The following is a 19,681-nucleotide window of genomic DNA, read 5'->3' on the forward strand; positions in this document are numbered from 1 at the left end:
AGGTTAACTCTCATAGGATCAAACAGCCCTTTGAAATACTAAGAATATTTGCTACACAACAAAAAATAAAACAAGCTAAAAAGACTCCATACATGAGTGGGTGTGACAGACAGGCATGCATTCATTCAAAGCGAACTTGCTTAATTCACATTGCTCTCGGCCAGAAGACCTCAGCCCAGATCCATAGCTACCGAGACGTTCACAGTGATTCTTATCTACAAGTGCAAGGCAATAGATGGCGTTTTCACCTTTTCTAATCTCTTTATTCCTGCAATAGAGAATACCAGGCAGTAGGCAAGGTGCATCCCAAGGGAACGCAGCAAGCATTAAAGCTTTAAATTAAAGGCAATAGGAAAGGGACAGCCGACAGGGAAAATTGTGAACATATTGGTGGACTATATCCAGAGAGACAATCCCAATAGCTTAAATCTACTAACCAGCTTGGGTCTCGAGCACATCACTTCTCTAGGAGTAATTTGTATTCAGAGATGTGATGAACATGCACAGATGGAGGTGAAGTAAATATATACATGCAATAATACTTGGACTCACTTGTCGAATGGCAAGTGCTCCCTGTGGGTCGACAGTCAACTCCGCCAAATGAACTCCGAACTCTGAAAACAGGAGTAGAAAGAAAAGCCAAAGTGAATAGAGATTTGTACAAATGGTGAAAGTGATTTGCGCATCAGTCACTGCCCTCCTGCAGTGCGCACAGACTTCAAAGCTGCTACTGGTTAGGTGCAGATTAAAGTCCACAATGTAGTTTGCTAGGGTGGTCAGATTACAAAAGTACTGCTCCCTTCCGTGAATTCATCATCAATACTGCAATTTTTCATTATAACTGCTTCTTTAAAAACCCCACCCGAGTTCAAAATTCACAAACAAAATTAAATATTTTTTTTTTGTTAAAACAATGAAGCCAACAAAAGCAATACAGTGTGAAGATTTCAAAAGCAAAATGTCTCTATAAACATTTTGTTGTGCTTAATATAACCCAGTTTCATAAAGCTAAAACAATGGCTGTGAATTGGTCAACTGAATCCTGTTCAGAACGGGAGAATGTTTTTTTTTTAAAGTCTGGATGTGTGCGAGTTGGAGAAAACTATATGTGAACGGTGGCGACAGACAAGGAAAACTTAGTTAACGAGGCTGCCTCTGGGAGCTCTGGTGAACAGGATTCATGTCGATTGGGGATGCATTATTGGTTGCCTCAAAGCTATGAACCATGATAGAAAACAGTTAGTCGAAGCTGGCAACTAGGGAGGCAAGACCTAACGAAGAGCTAAGGTTAAGGAAGCCATGCAAAAGTGGTGATAAGACTCCGAAAGGGGTGGGGCAGGCTGGCAAGAAGGAGGCCTGCCTCCGTGCTTTGAAAGCCAGGTCTCCATGACCTCGTTCTCGCGTACTAGCGAATGATCTACCCTATGTGCTGATAAGGGATTGAATCAGTGAATGGATAAAAGCGTGGCCATGAAATGCTCAAGTTATCATCAATGTGTAATGCCAATAATCCATGTATTTATTACTTCAGCAATGTTTGTCTGACTTGTATTACTATCTGTGTTATTGCATGTAAGACTGTCTCTTCTATTCGGCATATGAATGTAAGTGGTGCCATGTGAAGTGTCCTACTCGCAGCCAGTCATGTACCCATATTCGCATGCTGAGTCTTGGGTGTATACATTTTCAATTGAAAAAAATACAAGCTGCAGAAGGTACGGTGTTGCTAGCTAAAAAGACCAGACTGACACGGTCTCATGGCACTGCAGTCTCAGGTCAGTATCGTTTAAGAGAGGCAGGTAGAGTGGGAGCAGCGGGTGGCAGGCAGGATTGAGGAAGCATTCGTCACATGTTGACATCACCTGTAAAAGGCCGGTAGTATTAGGTAAGGCTCAGTCACATGCCTCTGAAAGGCGGCTAGGACTCGTTCAGATTCTGTCACAAGTTAAAGGAAGAACAAAGATTTGTAGGGCTTGGCAGTCAGTCACTTGGCAGGATCACATGGCAAGGATGTGTCGGTTGAGAATAAATCAGTTGTATGACAGTTTTGCATGTGAAAGAGTAGAGTGGGGACAGGGTTACTCAACTCACAAACACCCCTCTTTACATTCAAGGCCTCGTCCACCCAAACACTGCTGCATCACAGGTTGGAAAAGAAGAATTCAATAATTTTGACCTGGTAGCAGGTCTTTTAAATTCAAACATCCTCCTGGACGGCCTCCCAGTGCATCTGCGAATGCAGTCGAATCACCTGAGGTTTTGCCGTATTATCAATATCGACTATATACACACTAAACGTGGGTGCCCTTCACTACCCACACATTTGGCACTTTCAATTTACCCTTATCAAATGTTTCCATGAAGCTTGAAAAGAAACATTCAATACATTGGTAGCGGCTACACGAGCCATGTGTCGAAGATCCACCTCAATGGTCATATAGAGCAACAAATTGAGTACAGGGATAAAATCTTAAAGTGCACAAAATGTTGGCTTCCCTCGCCTCCTTTGATTGGCCAGTTGTTGTGGCAATGGAACAAACTGTTCTGGAAGTGTTCCTGTTTAGAATAAAACGCTTGTGCTCCCTTGACAGACTGGAAAATATATGGAAATGAAGATTGTAAGATGTGCATGTGAGCGGTTGGCCTGGTATATGATGTACACTTATGTAAGTGGACAGACTGCACCAATCCAAATAACCCTTATGGTGATTTTGCAGGTCTTAGACAACCTTAAAAAGCTCTAGAAGTGGTAGCTGTGGAGAGCAGCCTTCAGACTTAGTCCAGAAGTTGGGTAAAGCAGCCTGTTTTACCAGAATGCAATCTTATAGTTTTAGATTAAATAAAAAAGAACCACACAAGGTATTTATAAATATATATTATATAATACTCACTAACATGTTTAGATATATCCTACCCGGAGATATGCACAATGCACACAATACTTTGCATAGAAATCACATAAATAGCACCGAATTCACAGTGAACACCAGAGGAACCAAACCATATATGTTAATGAAGTGGAATAAGAGCCACGACTTGTGTCAAGACAATGTCTAGAGGATGTAGTAGTGCCAGGCCCCCCAAGATACCACAGGTGCTGCGTCACATCCTTACTGTTTGGGGAGTTGATGCGTTGTTTCTTACTGTGTCCCGGTGACGATGTGACAAGATGGCGCCTTGCTGCGATGATCCGGTGTGATGCAACAAAATGGCGTCTTTGATGAGATGCGACAACATTGGATGCGATGCAACAACATTGGATGCGATGCGACACGCTTCTCCGGTGATGCGAAGGCGACCTCGGTAACTTCCAAGCCGCGACAGGCCCTGCAACAAGCGTCTTCGGTGATGCGACGGCGACCTCTGCGGTGGCGACACGCTTCTACAGTGATGCGACATGCTTAGTCTGTGATGCTGCGGCGGCGGCACGCTTCTTCAGCGATGCAACAGCAACTGCTGCTGCCGCGACATGCTTCTCCTCATTGCATCGCGATTCCAGCTCCCAGCGGCACGCAGTCTTCTCAGAGGGTCCAAACAACAGTAGGCACCTTTCTGCAGGTAGAATTCCCAGCAAGGGAAGTGAAAGGAGCTGGTAGTGAAGTCTTATATCCCTGAGACTTCAGGTAGGAGGCAAGCACACTTCAAGCCCTTGGAGATTCTTCTTCAAGATGATTAAAAGTTCACAAAAGTTCCATTTCATTGGCAAATAAAGTAACCACTGCAGGCCAAACCCATAAATAGCAGACAGCACAGGGGCAGTCTCCTCCTTCAGCTTCCTTGGTTCTTCTCCTTGGCAAAGGTTTGTCTTGATTTCCCGAAGTGATCTAAAGTTCTGGGGTCTGGGCCCCAATATTTATACCAGTAAATCCTCTTTAACCTCTGAAGGCAGAGGGTGCCTGTGCCCAGCCATAACCAGTTCTGTGCAGCTTCTTGGCAGGAGGTGGAGACAGTATTGTGTGAGCGCAGACCTGGCCCAGGTAGCTGAAAGGAAATCTCCTCTCCCTACTCTCTATTCTATGAGGGCTGAGGTCAGTGAAAGAAATCTCCACCCCATACTCTATTCAATGCAGGCCCTATCCAGCCCAGCCCTGACCCATTAGCCCCTTCGACGCTGATGACGAGTTCAGCTCGTCATGAAGTACACCTCTCGTACGCTGAACCGCGGAATTTTTAAATCTTCAGCGCACAGCGGGAAAATGCGCCACACCAGTAGTGTTAGACTGCTGGAGCCAAGACCCTCTCCCTCACAACCCAGACATGGAATACACAAACCTAGCAGAGGCATGCTGGATGGTTAGGCAGGAAAATACCTACTTTCTAAAAGTGGTATTTTCAAACATAGAATGTAAAAATCACCCACACTAAAAGATGTATTTAAACATTCTGAGTTCAGGCATGCTAAACTCAAATTTCTACATAGTTCCCTAGATCAGTTAGGATTATAAGAGGTTATAATCAAACTGCCCATTCTGGCCTATTGGAACAGGTAGCCCTGCAATAGTGATCAACAAAATTGGCTGTAATTCACTATCTGGACATCCCACCCAAATCAGGGCATGTCTTAACTTTTACATACAATGCACCCTGCCCATGGGGGTACCTTGGGCCTACCTTAGGGGTGACTAGCATGTAGAAAAGGGAATGTTTAGGGACTGGCAAGTGTGTGCCCTTGCCAAGTCGACATGGCAGCCCCAGGCTGCACACAGGACTCCTCCCTCTCCATGACCAGACAAGTCAACGCCGTCTCCTCTTCATGCTTTCACACCCTCCGCATGCTCCGCAAGATCTTCCGATGGATCCCGATCAAAACCAGGAAGACTGTCATCCAGGCCCTAGTCACCAGCCGGCTGGACTACGGAAACACCCTCTACGCCGGAACCACAGCCAAGCTACAGAAAAGACTACAACGCATCCAGAACGCCTCCGTCCGACTCATCCTAGACATCCCTCGACGCAGCCACATCTCATGCCACCTGAGGAACCTGCACTGGCTCCCCGTCAACAAGAGGATCACGTTCAGGCTCCTCACCCACGCACACAAGTCTCTCCACAACCTAGGTCCCAAGTACCTCAACGACCGCCTGACCTTCCACACGCCCACCCGCCAGCTACGATCCGCTAGCCTCGCCCTCGCCGCCGTACCACGCATCCGCAGAGCCACCGCCGGAGGCAGATCCTTCTCCTACCTGGCGGCCAAGACATGGAACTCCCTCCCCATCCACCTTCGGCTTACCCAGGACCACCTTGCCTTCAGGAGACAACTCAAGACCTGACTGTTCGAGCAGTAGCGGCCCCCTTCCCCCAAGCGCCTTGAGACCCTTCCGGGTGAGTAGCGCGCTATACAAGTGTTATGATTGATTGATTGAGGCTCTGCAATGGCAGGCCTGAACCACATTTTACAAGCTGCTTCAGTGGGTGGCACAACCAGTGCTGCAAGCCCACCAGCAGCATTTGAATTACAGGTCCTGGGCAAACATGGTGCACAGTACAAGGGTCTGACAAGTAAATCAAATAGCCAATCATGGAGTCACTAATCCATTACAACAATTTACAATAAGGAGCTCTTGCACTTTGGCACTGAATAGAAGTGGCAACGTGCCCAAAGCATTTAGACCAGCAAAAACATAGCAAAAAGACAGGAGGCAACAGCAAAAAAAAAAAAATAGGAGACCCACACCAATGGTTCCAGGTCTAACACACTTGTTGAATTTCTATTGTATTGATGACTTATTGATTTGCTATATTGATTTACTTTATTACCAAATAATTGATTGATTAGATTAATCTTGGATAATGAGATTTGGAAAATAATATCTTAAAGAATGAGATGCTAAAATATTTGAAAATAAAACCCTTTAGCCCAACTTAACTCTCTTTTGACTGAACTAAAAGAAATAACTGATAACATTTTATACTGACTTCCCCTCCTCACATTTCTATCGACATCAAAGATCCATTGACCTGTACGCAGGGTTCATGACTGTTAAGTGACAAAGAAACCCTGTGCTACAACAGTGGTAGCAGAGTAAAGTTTATGTCACGAGAGAGGATCTGAAATCACTAATCCTAGGTGAAAATTGCACAAATCCTTAAGACCAAAGCCTAAGTTTGAAGATTGTCGGAGTTGCTGTTTCGATGATGGTTGCAGTGGGAGTATCAATAAGGTTATGTGTCGCTATGGTCTTTGTTGAGATTTTGTCGTACTGTTGTGCTTGAGAATAGTAGTGTGTAAGCGTAAATATTTGAGCAGTTGAAGTAGTTATCGGAGTCTAAGTAATACAAGTTCCCAGGTTAGATAGGCAGTTCAAATTGTGGTGCAGTTTTGTAGGATATCATCAAATTGACATAGCGAGTATAACATTGATGTGATTGTTCTAATATTGATTGGGGTTCGTGGAGTCTATTGCCCAAAAGAAAAGTTACATAGTTGGAGTGATTACCCGCTGGTAAAGATTTCATTTGCATATGTGTACGATTAGGGAAGTCGGAGAGTGTTAAAACCTTACTTACGATAGATAGTTTCTCGTATGAATTAATTATTTGGAAATTCTTTAGTGGAGCAGACAAAAGTTAGTTGTTTATTATGCTTGCGTCGAGTTGTAGAATTTGTGTATGAGAAAGATGTAAAGGAAGGTGAACAGATGCGAGGAGTACGTCAGTATGCCATGCTGAGATTGGTTAGCTGGCATTAGAGCCCAGCTGTTATTGGTTGATGACGACAGAGTGCCAAGCTGGGATAAAACAGCTGTATGAAGTGCCTTACAGAGAATGGTTGATGAAAACTCAAGTATTAATCTGTGACATGATTGGAGTATACATAATTAAAAACAGAATCAAAACCTTGAAATTTAAACTTAAATCACTGCACATCATTTGTTGAATTATTGCAAAAATGAAATGTTTTATGACCCTTAGAGATTTGATGAGAGGTGATCGAATAGTTCAGGAAGGTGAATATTCGCCAACAGAAGGTAGGCCAGTTTGTTACATGACGACAAAGTACGGATTCATGCATGTTTGTGGCTTTGTCAATGGTGCAAGATTAGTGAAAATTAGAGTTCATTTATATTTCCACAATATGACATTTGATTTAAAGGTTTTTGAACTTTTAAGGGAGAAAATATACAAGGTGACAAAACCTCCTAGACCCTCACAATAAGAAGCATTAAATGCTTGGGAGACAGCAGCACATAACAAAGAGAAATATCTGAACAGGACAAAGAGCTAAGCGAAGTCGTGCAGATGCTCAATGGGACAAACCGCAGCAAAGGTGGAGAAAATGTATAATCGAGGAAGCTGTACCCAGTTGTAACTACAGAAAAGACTAAAAGAAATTGGAAACAAATGATGGAGAAGCTGCAAGGAAAACAGGAACGGCTAGTGATTTGTGGATGATATTCTGGATGCTTTATTGGCTTTGGGTCCACCACCTGGCCCCTACCAAAAATACTGATAGTGATATAGCTTCTAGTGCTACAGAGGCTACAGCCCTTGTTGACCAGAATGCAATTCAGAACAAGAGACCATTTCCAGCACTTAAAATTGCAAATGCACCAGTAGAAGTGGTTAATACTGTAATAACTCCAGGTGCTACTGTCTCAATTTTGACTGTTCCTGCTCCAGTGACACAAGTTGCATCAACATGGACATTGGTAGTGGCAGTTGCGACTGCATCAAACCATATTGTCCCAAATAACGTAGATCAAAGTGCTTTAGGAGGCGTAGCTGCAACAGGGTTTATACAGACATCGCAGAATTCATAGACTGTTGCTTGGACACCACTGAAAAATGTTCAAACATTGAGAGAAGGAAGGAAAGATTGTTTTTATGACACCAGTTGTGAAAAGTGAGGCCTGACCATTTGAGGATGGAATTTTCCCCTCGTGGTTTGAAGAAACCACAGACAATAAAAAGACTGAAGGTGCCAAGAGATCCTTTACTAGCAAGGAAAATAGCAAGACCATTAGGTGTCTCAAAATTAAAGGTGGAATTAGAAAAAATAATTTATTTAACTTGTAATGGAGATAGCTTAAACTTTTGTAAATAACTTTTGTGAAGATTATATTCAGTGTTTTTTATTGTGACGAAAATCCAAGAACAGAAGTGAAATATTAACATATTTTTTGTGATTTGTAATAAAGCTTGAAAGTTTGAAAACAGCTTGAAACAGTGTTGCCTGTCGTGAACTGAGGGCTGTAACTCACCGTGTAATGCACTATGTAAAGGCGACCACAAAATACAGAAACTGTGAATTGAACTTTAAAAGAAATGGGAGCCGAACAATGGGGAGAGGGAGGGCGGGGTGATTTATGCTTCCAGATTATGAGGTGGAAGTGCTCTGGCGAATACACCGCCCCCTCCCCACAGTTGCAAGTCAAACTTGAGCGAAGAGAAGAACATGCAGTGTTGCAGATCCTGAGCTAACTTTTGTTTACCTTTGTCAGTGACAGTGTAATCCCGGTCATAAAGATTACATGTTGTTTTTTATTTATTATTTACTATGTGTTTCAGCCTGCCGCTAGTTGTGTGTGTCTGAGTGGGAGTATTCACTCACTCGCTCATCTTACATGAAACCGACCTGCATAAAGCCTTGGGGAGTCCTCAATACTTAGGAACTTCCGCTGTCACAATACTAAGGAAACAAGCTTGGCAATGAAGCCAGCTGGTTTAAAAGGGGGAAGGCTGTCGTTTCTCTGACATCCAAGATAACATAAAGCACTGAGTGATGTTACCATAGTGTAGCCCACTTCTTGGTAAAGTTAGTGGCAAAATAACAAGACGGTTGATGCATCATAATCCTGGTCATGGGCAAAAGCTGGATCAAGGTTATCCAGGCAAAGAACTGGTCACCGACCACTAGTGCGTGATCGCTCATTTTAATGAACCAAAAATAGTTCCCCTTAATACACTGCTGCCAGGTGAGGCTTGCTACCTTCTTTTTGCAGATTTTCCTGCCTGTCTCCTGACTTACGGAGACTTTTTTTTCAAATTAATTGTGAATCGGCATCAGCTATTTGGCCATTTGTGTGGTTGCATAGCGGCAAAGAAGAAACACATTTAACTGCTCCTGGAAAAGGCAGAGAATGTCCTTGTCAAAGCTCTAGGGGAACTGAGTATTTAATTACTCTTCTATTCTCGGAGTACTTTAGCATACAAAATAACATAAAAATACATCCTACACAAGAGTTTGTGATATTTCTCATATGTGGCAGAAAATGTGCTGCACATGCTTTCCTTGTGATGGGAAAACATAACACTCCTTGGATGCCGCTAGTTATGTGCGTGTGTGTGTCTGAGTGGGAGTATTCATGTGAGTGTGAGTCTGTGTGCATGTGTGTGTGTCTGAGTGTGCATGTGGGTGTGTGTATGTGAGTGCATGCATGTGAGTGTTTGCAAGTGCATGCGTGTGTGTGTCTGTGTGCGTGTCTGTGTGAAGAATTCTCTCATGCTGTATTTTGAGAAAGCTTTTGTGTATGCTGTCTATGTTTGTAAGCACTGCGTTTAAATAACAAGACGGGGGAAGGCAGAGAAGGGGAGGGTGGAGGAGAAATGCGACAGCGGGCAGGGGAGGGGGCGGAGCGGGGAGAGCCAAAATTACAAACAAGACGGAGGGAAGGCAGAGAAGGGGAAGGGGGAGGAGAAATGCGACACGGCGGGCAGGGGAGGGGGAGGAGCGGGGAGAGCCAAAATTACAAACAAGACGGAGGGAAGGCAGAGAAGGGGAAGGGGGAGGAGAAATGCGACACGGCGGGCAGGGGAGGGGGCGGAGCGGGGAGAGCGGCGATGAGGGTGTGAAGCAGCAGGGGCCTTTGAAGTGAAGCTAAGCTTCACTTCAAAGGTGTGGGAGGAGTGCTGCCGGGCGATTGACTGGCGATTTGATGATGTGCATGCGCATTTTAGGTCAATGCGCTTGCACATTGACTTAAAAGCGCACGGGCACAGCATCAAATCGCCAGTCAATCGCCAGTCTAGGTAAACCTTATTTAAGCCCCTATAGTCTCGCTCAATGCGCATGCGCATTGAGAGGCGAGACCTAAAAAGGATTAGGGGATGTTTAGAGATTTACGAAGTGGAAGATTATTAGGAAAATGAACTGATATTTGAGTAAAGAAATAACGAGACATGCAGCTATTTTACATGATAAATTAACTGAATTAGCAAGAAAATAGGAAGTGGAGTGTTCCATTACAAAGATGAAGCTAATGTGACAATGCGTCTTCAGGGATGAACTTATATATTGGGGAATGATTACGACAGATTAGAAAGCAAGTGTACAAAGAAACAGAAAATGAAAGCGTCAGATACAGCAGAAGCAAATATTAAACCCCCAGATGAAGAGAAAGCTTACTTTTCCTGTTAGGGAGATACCAGGTGGAGAATAGGTGCATGTACCATGGAGTACATGTGATCTTGCAACACTTAAGAACAATTTTCAGAAATTGAGAGAGAATCGTGCATAGTGGTATGTACAAGTTGGCAGGCAGGTTTTGAGAAAAGATCTGACTATTTTGACATTGTAGTACCGAGTGATTTGTGGGCTAAGTGTAAAATAGCTGTACAGTGGTCATGTTCTGAACCTCAGAGATATGAGCAAACTCATGAACAGTCACCTGTGGTAAGTATGAGGAGGATATTACCTTTTTAAAAGGAAAAGTTCCAGCTAGGCACACTCAGAGGTTTGACTGACAGTTCCCAATGAATGTGCCTCGGGGGGGGGAGGTTGCCAACTTTGCGCAGTACTAGGGGTAGATCAAAGTGGCCCATCTGTAGAAGGGAACGATAATGGACACCAGAGCTATGCAATCCACTGTTTGAACAGCAGAAGTCCGAGACCTACCCCTCTCGTGAATTAAGATCCAAGTTGTAGGTGTTGTGATCAAACAAATAACTAATCCTGATCATCTGTCTAATACACTGATTCCGAAGAGCAAAATGGCTAAAGCACAAGTTCAAGAACATGGGTATTTGTAACATGGGAGCCACTGTACACCTGATAATGTGAGACACCTCGAGGACTATGGTATTTGCCATCCCTCCCATTTTACTAAAATTCCTGGAAAAGTAAAAAATCTGAAATATCGCATACCTATATCCTGCATTGAATCCCAAGTGCGGCTACTATCACTGTCTGGCCGCGCCTGTGGATAAGATACAAGTATACTGTCCGGGACGCCCTGGTTTCTGGGAGAGGTCCTAGTCCGGTTGCCGGTCAACCAATCTGCCCAATAGATGAGAGAGGGAGAGAAACTGGTGGTAGAATGGCATCGTCGAATGCGAATGGCACCCGCAAAAAATGGATTAATAATATGGAAGATCCACTACAATCATTGAAGGAGAAATAAGTTAGGGATGGCTTAGAACTGGATGAGGAAGACTGGCAGGAGGCGGTCTCCTCCCCGAGAGATGTAGCAGTCCAGGCAAGGCTACGCTTGTTACAACTTAAAATTCTGCACATGATTTACATCAAGGGACCGGGCTTGGTAGGCATGGGCAAAGCAGAAAGTGGGAAGTACAGGCGTGGGTGCGGGGAGATCAGCACATTTATACATATCTTATGGTCCTGTGTGCACATACAGCCGTATTGGCAAGCCATACATAGCACCTTACGGGAGGTACTCAATATTGACCTGCAGCCTGAGGCCCGCAGGTGCCCCCTAAATATTTGGGTACCTACGGATCTCACCTCTCACACCACACAATGGGCGACGCTGGCACTAATGATCGTGAAAAGGAATATTGCGCAGAATTTGGGGGCCAGTCAGCCAACTACACTATAAAAGTGAGAGGATGATTTGTGGGAGGATGATTGGTGTATGTTTCTAGAGAAATAGGTTTATTTTGCAAGAGGGTGCCCTGGGAAATTGAGTAGTGTGGGGACCATGGAAGCAATTCGAAATTGGTAATGCCCTTGCATATGTAATATTTATTTTATTTATTTTTATTTAAGAAGTTTTCTATAGCACTGGCCTGACCCTAGGGTATCGGAGGGCTTTACAGTAGATACTAGCAGATAACCACCATATACAAACAAGCATTTACAATGCAATGGTCTCAGCATTGTTAAAGTTAGAGCTATTGGCATTGCTCATGACATATTTATTTATGTTTTTGTCTTTAAAACAAATAAATGTCATTGTCATTTACAATGCCAATAGCTTAAATCGCTCACAAATTCTAGACCTATTGCATTTGCACCCACAGAGCCACCCACACAAAGCCACCCACACACACATACATACAGAGCCACCCACAGAGTCATTCACATAGAGCCACCCACACACAGAGCCACCTACAAAAAAAGCCACACACACAGCGCCACACACACACACACAGCGCCACACACACACACACACACAGCGCCACACACACACACACAGCGCCACACACACACACACACACACAGCGCCACACACACACACACACACACAGCGCCACACACACACACACACACAGCGCCACACACACACACACACACAGCGCCACACACACACACACACACAGCGCCACACACACACACACACACAGCGCCACACACACACACACACACAGCGCCACACACACACACACACAGCGCCACACACACACACACACACAGCGCCACACACACACACACACACAGCGCCACACACACACACACACACAGCGCCACACACACACACACACACAGCGCCACACACACACACACACACAGCGCCACACACACACACACACACAGCGCCACACACACACACACAGCGCCACACACACACACACAGCGCCACACACACAGCGCCACACACACACACACACACACAGCGCCACACACACAGCGCCACACACACAGCGCCACACACACACACACAGCGCCACACACACACACACAGCGCCACACACACACAGCGCCACACACACACACACACACAGCGCCACACACACACACACAGCGCCACACACACACAGCGCCACACACACACAGCGCCACACACACACAGCGCCACACACACACAGCGCCACACACACACAGCGCCACACACAGCCACACACACAGCCACACACACACAGCCACACACACACAGCCACACACACACAGCCACACACACACACAGCCACACACACACACACACACACAGCCACACACACACACACAGTCACACACACACACACACACAGCCACACACACACACAGCCACACACACACACAGCCACACACACACACAGCCACACACACACACACAGCCACACACACACACACAGCCACACACACACACACAGCCACACACACACACAGCCACACACACACACAGCCACACACACACACAGCCACACACACAGCCACACAGCCACACAGCCACACACACAGCCACACAGCCACACACACAGCCACACAGCCACACACACAGCCACACACACACACACACAGCCACACACACACACACACAGCCACACACACACACACACAGCCACACACACACACACACACAGCCACACACATACACAGCCACACACATACAGAGCCACACATACAGAGCCACACACATACAGAGCCACACACATACAGAGCCACACACATACAGAGCCACACACATACAGAGCCACACACATACAGAGCCACACACATACAGAGCCACACACATACAGAGCCACACACATACAGAGCCACACACACTAATGCACTGAAGAGCTTTCTCGTCTTGAGGTGGGTTCTGCGGGGTGAATACCTCTAACCCTAACCTGCTGGTGTACCTAAGGCGTCCTCCCCCCCCCTTCACAAGCCCCCCAGGGCCTCCTCCTCGTCATCCTCCCTCCCTTCCCCCAATCAGTGCGTAGCCATATGGCCCGTCAGCACAGACACGGCAGACATCCAGGTATCCAGGCGTCAATGTCCTGCAATGGTGAACAATTGTGGCTCTGTCTGCCCCCACTTTTATTGCGTGGGGGGCAAAGAAAAACAAGCAAGGGTGCGGAGGGGTGCGGGGTTGAATAGTGGGAGGGAGGCAGGAGGGTGCGAGTGCGCAGGGCGATTGATGGCGGCCCTCCACAGCCTGGGGCAGCCAGGTTAAGGAAGAGGGAGGGCACCAAGGGGTTACAATCTCCCCAGTAACATGGTGGCCGGCCTGAGGAGAGGGAGAGGGAGGGAGGGAGATGGGCTGCCACGGAGCGGGAGGGAGGGAGCGGGAGCCTAGGCTGGCAAATGCTGGATTCAGATCATTTCAACCCAAATGCTTTTCCTGATAGAAACAGAGTTCCATTTTCAACACAAAAGGCTTGATCTGGTGACAACTATATGATGCTGAATTTTAGTCCGCAGCGGTTTTGATTACCTGCATCAAATTGCGGTCTCCTTTAGTCAAGTCACTGGACACATTATTGCTCGAGCATCTGTGCGTGCCTACAATGTTCAATGAAATCTAACGAACCCTGCAAAAAATTTCTACATGGCTCGCAAGGACTAAAAGTGCTTGCATTTTCAGCACATGCCTCTGACGATCTGACATTCTGTTTTAAACACACTGCAGAGAACCCAGTTTCCCTTTTGATACAGTTACTAAAATTCAGGTTACAAAACTAGCACCTTGCGTTCATTTCTCAACAACCTGACCTTTTTTTTTTTTTAAATCAGGGACGCCGTTCCTACAAACGCATGCGTACCATATTTTAACGGTTTACCAAACATTGAAACATTTAATTGTGTATTAGATGCATTGGACATATTGTGCATAAAATACTTCTGCTTGTGGCATTCGTGCTTTTACTGTTGAGTAAAAGCTGAATCTACCCTCAGCAAACATGTCTTGTTCTATGTCAGAACATTGCTCTTGTGGTAGGCAAGGCTACAGCGCGTGCAGCAACGGAGAAATATTTACCTAGACCTTCCGTCAAGTACACGATTTCAAAATAGAGAAATGCTTGTAAGTCGGAAGCGCGTGGCACAGTTAATTTTTCTCGGCAGGTGGCACCAACTGGAGGAGAGCAGAGGAAGCGGCAGCTGTTCGTATCCGCTGAGGAAACTGCGACGAGAGGAGCGCTCCACACGACCACGTTTCTCCGAGGCGAGGCAGAAATGCCTCGGAAAAACGCAACATCATTTTTGGATTCGGGGGCGCGTTTTCCTTCTCTCCTCTTCCCATTGGATTTCACATGTAAAATTCCAGCCAATGGGAAGAGGAGAGAAAGAAAACAGAAAGAAGCTAAAAAACACATCCCCGAATCCGGTCTTAAACGGAGTGACGCCCCTCTTCTCCAATGGCTGGCCTCCGTTTAGGAAGCCAGCCAATGGAAAAGAGGGGCGGGTTCAAGCCCCCATACTGAAAACTAAATTTCTCGCCAGCGAGACTGCGCAAGCGCAGCCTACGCAGGCCGAGACCTAAAAAGAAGGGCGATATGTTAATAGAAGAATGCACAATAGAAGAGCAACACATTGTCTTGAAGGACAGATTTGTCCTCACGGTTATTCGGAGTCTTAGAGCTGGAGCAGAGCTTGATGTCCGCTAGGTGCCTCGAGCTATTCTTTCCCTGGGTAGCGGTTGAGGAGCAGGGTTTAAAGTTGGCTTTTGAATTCAACAAAGGAGGAAATGGTTCTGACGTGAGGGGGAATGGAGTTCCAGATTTTTGGAGCGCTTCCAGTGAAGGATCGATCCGCAGTTTTTTTTTCTACTTTTTGGAGGGATGAGTAGGAGGGATTTTGAGCTTCTCAAGTTCCTGGTCTGGCCGGCTTTTTTGAGTTTTTTCGCCAGGTATTCGGGTTTGCCCGTGAGAAGGTTTTTATGGGTGAGGCAGGCTGTTCTGAAGCTGATCCGCATTTTGACTGGAAGCTACTTAAGTTCCCCGAGTGCAGGTGAGATATGCTCGAATTTCTTGATACCGGTGATCATTCTGGCAGCCGCATGCAGCGTTGTCTTGATGGGAGCCAAATGCACTTTAGGAACTCCAGAGAGGACTGGGTTCCCGTAGTCCAGTCGTGACAGTACCAGAGATTGGGTGGCCTGTGAGATCACTGGGCGGAATGAAGGGTTTTATTTTGTTCAGTAGTCTGAGGTTAAGGAAAGCACTTTTGGCCGAATTCCTAATATGTCTCGCCATGTTCAGTTTTGGGTTAAGAGTGATGCCTAGAGATTTATCAGTCTGCTAGAGTGAGATTCCCGTTGAGCGCATCGATGGCTTTTAACCATTCAGCAATTTGGGGGTTATCTTCCCTATTCGAGATGAGGAGTACCCCTGTCTTGTCAGGATTTAGTTTAAGGTGGTTGCATGTCATATAAAGGTGTATTTGTCGATATGGTTTAATAAAAAAGTTTTTTTTTTTTTTAAATCTGCAATATCTTAAATGTCTCTCCTTTCAGCTTACTGCAGGTTTTATAGCTATACTCAGTAGTTTTTAATTACCCTCTTATGTGTTATGGGCATTATCCCCCAAAAAATTACTGACAATCTTTTATTTTATTTTTAAATGGCTGTCTACAAAATATACTGGATATCAAACAAATTATAATGAAGGACTTATATAGTGTTCGGTGGTAACCGAAGTAACAGAAAAATCCTGCAATTGATGGAGGAAATGCTACATCCGCCAGCAGAATGTTCTCCACCATACTATGCCTAGGACACAAAATTCCACCATTGGACATAGCACTGGATTTCGAATTTTGTTCACTTACCTATGGAATTTCTTTTACTGCCCACCGTTAGATCAAACTGACTAACAAAGCCAACTCAGGAGATTGGTGGAGACTGTGCGGCAAACCAGAACACTGCTCCACATCCTTAAAGTCACTAAAAAAAATCTGATATTTTGGTACAGAATATTCAACTACATTATCAACACCTTAGAAAAGTGTCTAACCCAGCACTCCTTGCCAGGTCTGAACTCAGAATAATCTTGTCAAATTCCAACAAGGAAAGCAGAGATATAGCTTAAGCTTCAGTTAGGAAATTGTTGCATAGCAGTTGGAAAAATACTTTTGGTAAGAATGAAGAGAATACATGGTTAAGATTGCGACTTACAAGAGGCTTCTTTCTGCCACAGTCAGTCTCAAATAACAGCGCTTAACCATAAGCCTGTGTTTATTGGCAAGGCAGCCTAAAGCCAAGATTCTCCCAGTGTAATGGCATATCGGGGAAAGGGGCAGAATAAAAGTGAGTCCGAATTTTTTTTTTTAAACGTACAAAATTATACCAAAGAAAACTCCAAAACAATCTATTAAAATGCAGTCAGTCACTTTTCCTGACTATAACAAGACAAGATCTGGAAATACCACTATACCCTAGTTACCAGAACAGCAGCCGGCCCACTGATACCGGGCATTAAAAGCCAGGCCTGGCTGAGCAGCAACCTGTTCATGCCCAGGTTTGTAGGATTAGACTCTGGCGTTTAATTGCCCGGCTTGCTCGCTACGCTGCCTTACGTCTGAGCGGTAGTAGCCCTGGGAAAATCAGTGGGGCCCATATCTGCCATCCCCTGGGGACTTCCAATTTGCACTGAGCCCTCCACACCACAGGACTTAACCATTCACCCTTCCTGGCCGCCAAGCGCCAGTAGGCCACAATCAGTGTAAGGAGGGCAATATAGAATATCCATTTACGGTGAGGTGGCTGCGGAAGACCAGAATACTGCCACTCCCCACCCCCTGCTGAAGCCTCAGTTGCATTGAGAAGCTGGAACTGTACTGAGCAACTCATGCCGCTTCCTTGAGAGGGCCTAGCGGGTCCAGTGACACAGTATAAGCATTATTTGACGCCGGTGGTGGGACTTTCTGCTGGGTAGTCTTGATGCTGCTCGTGCGGGGTTGGGGATGGCGGTGGGGGGTGTCTCTGGCAGGCCTGGGCAGACCAATATCTGGAGATGGCAAAGTATAAACCAGCTCCAAGGTAAAGCAAGCTGGATAAATTCACCAAGCCATTACCACACAACGTAGACTCTGCAGACCCCGTAGCACCATCGATCATATCTATGGAGGCAACAACATCAAGATCAGTCGTTAATAATAAAGCCCTTTACACATCATTCAAAAATCTAACCCTAGAGGCCAAAATTGGTGAGGTCTCACTCTTCTGACCGGACCGGCGAAACACGTGGGGCCAAGTGACAGATGCTGAGAGACATATCTCAGTCTTAGAAGACACAAATTACACTACAACAGATGGTCTGCTAACTACAAGTAACATGCTCAGAAATGGCAGGAGGGATAGAAGATGCTGAGGCCCCCGCCGTGCCAAACATGAGATTTGTGAGCTTCTGGAGGGTGTTGAAAGCACCAACCTAGAGAAATTCTTAGAGATATGACTTTCTGGTTTCCTGTCGGCGGACCAGATCTCCATCTACTATATCCCTGAACACGCTCACAACGCGCTCACCCAACAGCCAACTACAGAGGCCCTGCTGCAGGCCATTATCACCCAGCTCCTCAATTGCTAGCACAGAGACTTGGCCCTGTGCAACAGAAAATTTAAAGGAAACAACCCCTACGAGTCCTCAAAAATCCTCATCTTTATGGATCAGGCAGGGTTCAACAAAATCATTTGATCAGGTAATGCAGAAAAGCGAGCCATGGAATGGATGCACATGCTACTCTTTCCGGCCAAACTGGAAGCGGTCTTTCATGGAAAAGTAACATTCTTTGACCACTTGGACAGGGCTTCGGAGTGGATGGAGGAGCACCCCCTCACAATAACTCTGGCAAGCCATGCCTGATCAGAAATGGTTCCCCGGAGAAAGACCTGGACGGGCGCCTAGCGGGTGCAAGCCCGCGCAGACACCGCAGCACCAGAGGCAGGACCCAGAGGTCTTGTTCAGGACCAATAACACTATAAGTCCGGAGAACACTACTTTAAAGAGACTGAAGAGAGCAGAGAATCCTCTCAGACAAGACAAAGCCAAGAAGAAATTGATGCATCCCAACAAGCACCAGATCAGGGCAATAACTTTACTAACTAGGTGCAATTCCATGCTTACATGTTTTGTTTCAGTGGGTGTTTTGCAATATTGAATGGGGAAGACAATGCTTCCAGGTGGGAAGTGTAAGGAGGACGGGGGACATTACGTTTTTTTTATGTTGTTTAGTTTCTTTCTAGAATGTTTTCTGGTTCCCTAAATGCAAGGCATGCTCGACTCTCTTGCCCTATGAATCGACAACCCACTCCCCATACATTGACAAGACCTTTCCAGTGTCTCACAACGTAAGCTATTGAACTGGAACGTCAATGGTCTGGAAACAAAATCAAGAGGGGTGCAGACCTATCATATATTAAAAGGCAGGCCCCTGCGGTCATACTCCCTCAGGAGACCCATTTAGAGGGAACTGCCCCTTCCTTATCCGAAATGGCTACACTGGGGTGTTCCACTCAAACTTCACAAGAGGAGTAACAGTTGTACTCCATCTCTCCTGCCTGTTAATAATCACCAAATCTGACCTATAAATGCTGGGTAGATATTTATTCCTGGAGAGTTCTCTGGAGGGACAGCCATGAACCATAGGCAGTATCCAAGTACCTTGTGCTTTGGTTACAGCCACACTTAAAAACTGATCAACGACACTCCTACAGACCCAAATAGGCACACTCACACTGGGTGGTGACTAACGCTATCGTAGAGAGGTCTATGGACACCACTTCAGTGGTCCCCTCCCCTAGGGCCCTTGCTCTCAGTAGATGGGTACACTCCCTGGGCCTGGTAAGACGTACGTCATAGATGACAGCCCCACAATAT

The 19,681-nt window shown here is 45.8% G+C and overlaps 1 protein-coding gene across 1 annotated transcript in view; it reads right to left on the reverse strand.

The window, feature by feature from the left end:
- The window catches only part of IPO9 (importin 9), a 429,396-nt gene that overhangs the window by 369,620 nt on the left and 40,095 nt on the right, over positions 1 to 19,681 (reverse strand). The window contains exon 2 of the mRNA XM_086923071.1: positions 553 to 614. Within this exon, the coding sequence (XP_086779197.1) occupies positions 553 to 614 (62 nt within the window). The remainder of the gene's footprint in view (positions 1 to 552; positions 615 to 19,681) is intronic.

The sequence above is a fragment of the Lissotriton vulgaris genome, chromosome 5 (assembly GCF_964263255.1).
Source record: "Lissotriton vulgaris chromosome 5, aLisVul1.2, whole genome shotgun sequence".
NCBI lineage: Eukaryota > Metazoa > Chordata > Amphibia > Caudata > Salamandridae > Lissotriton > Lissotriton vulgaris.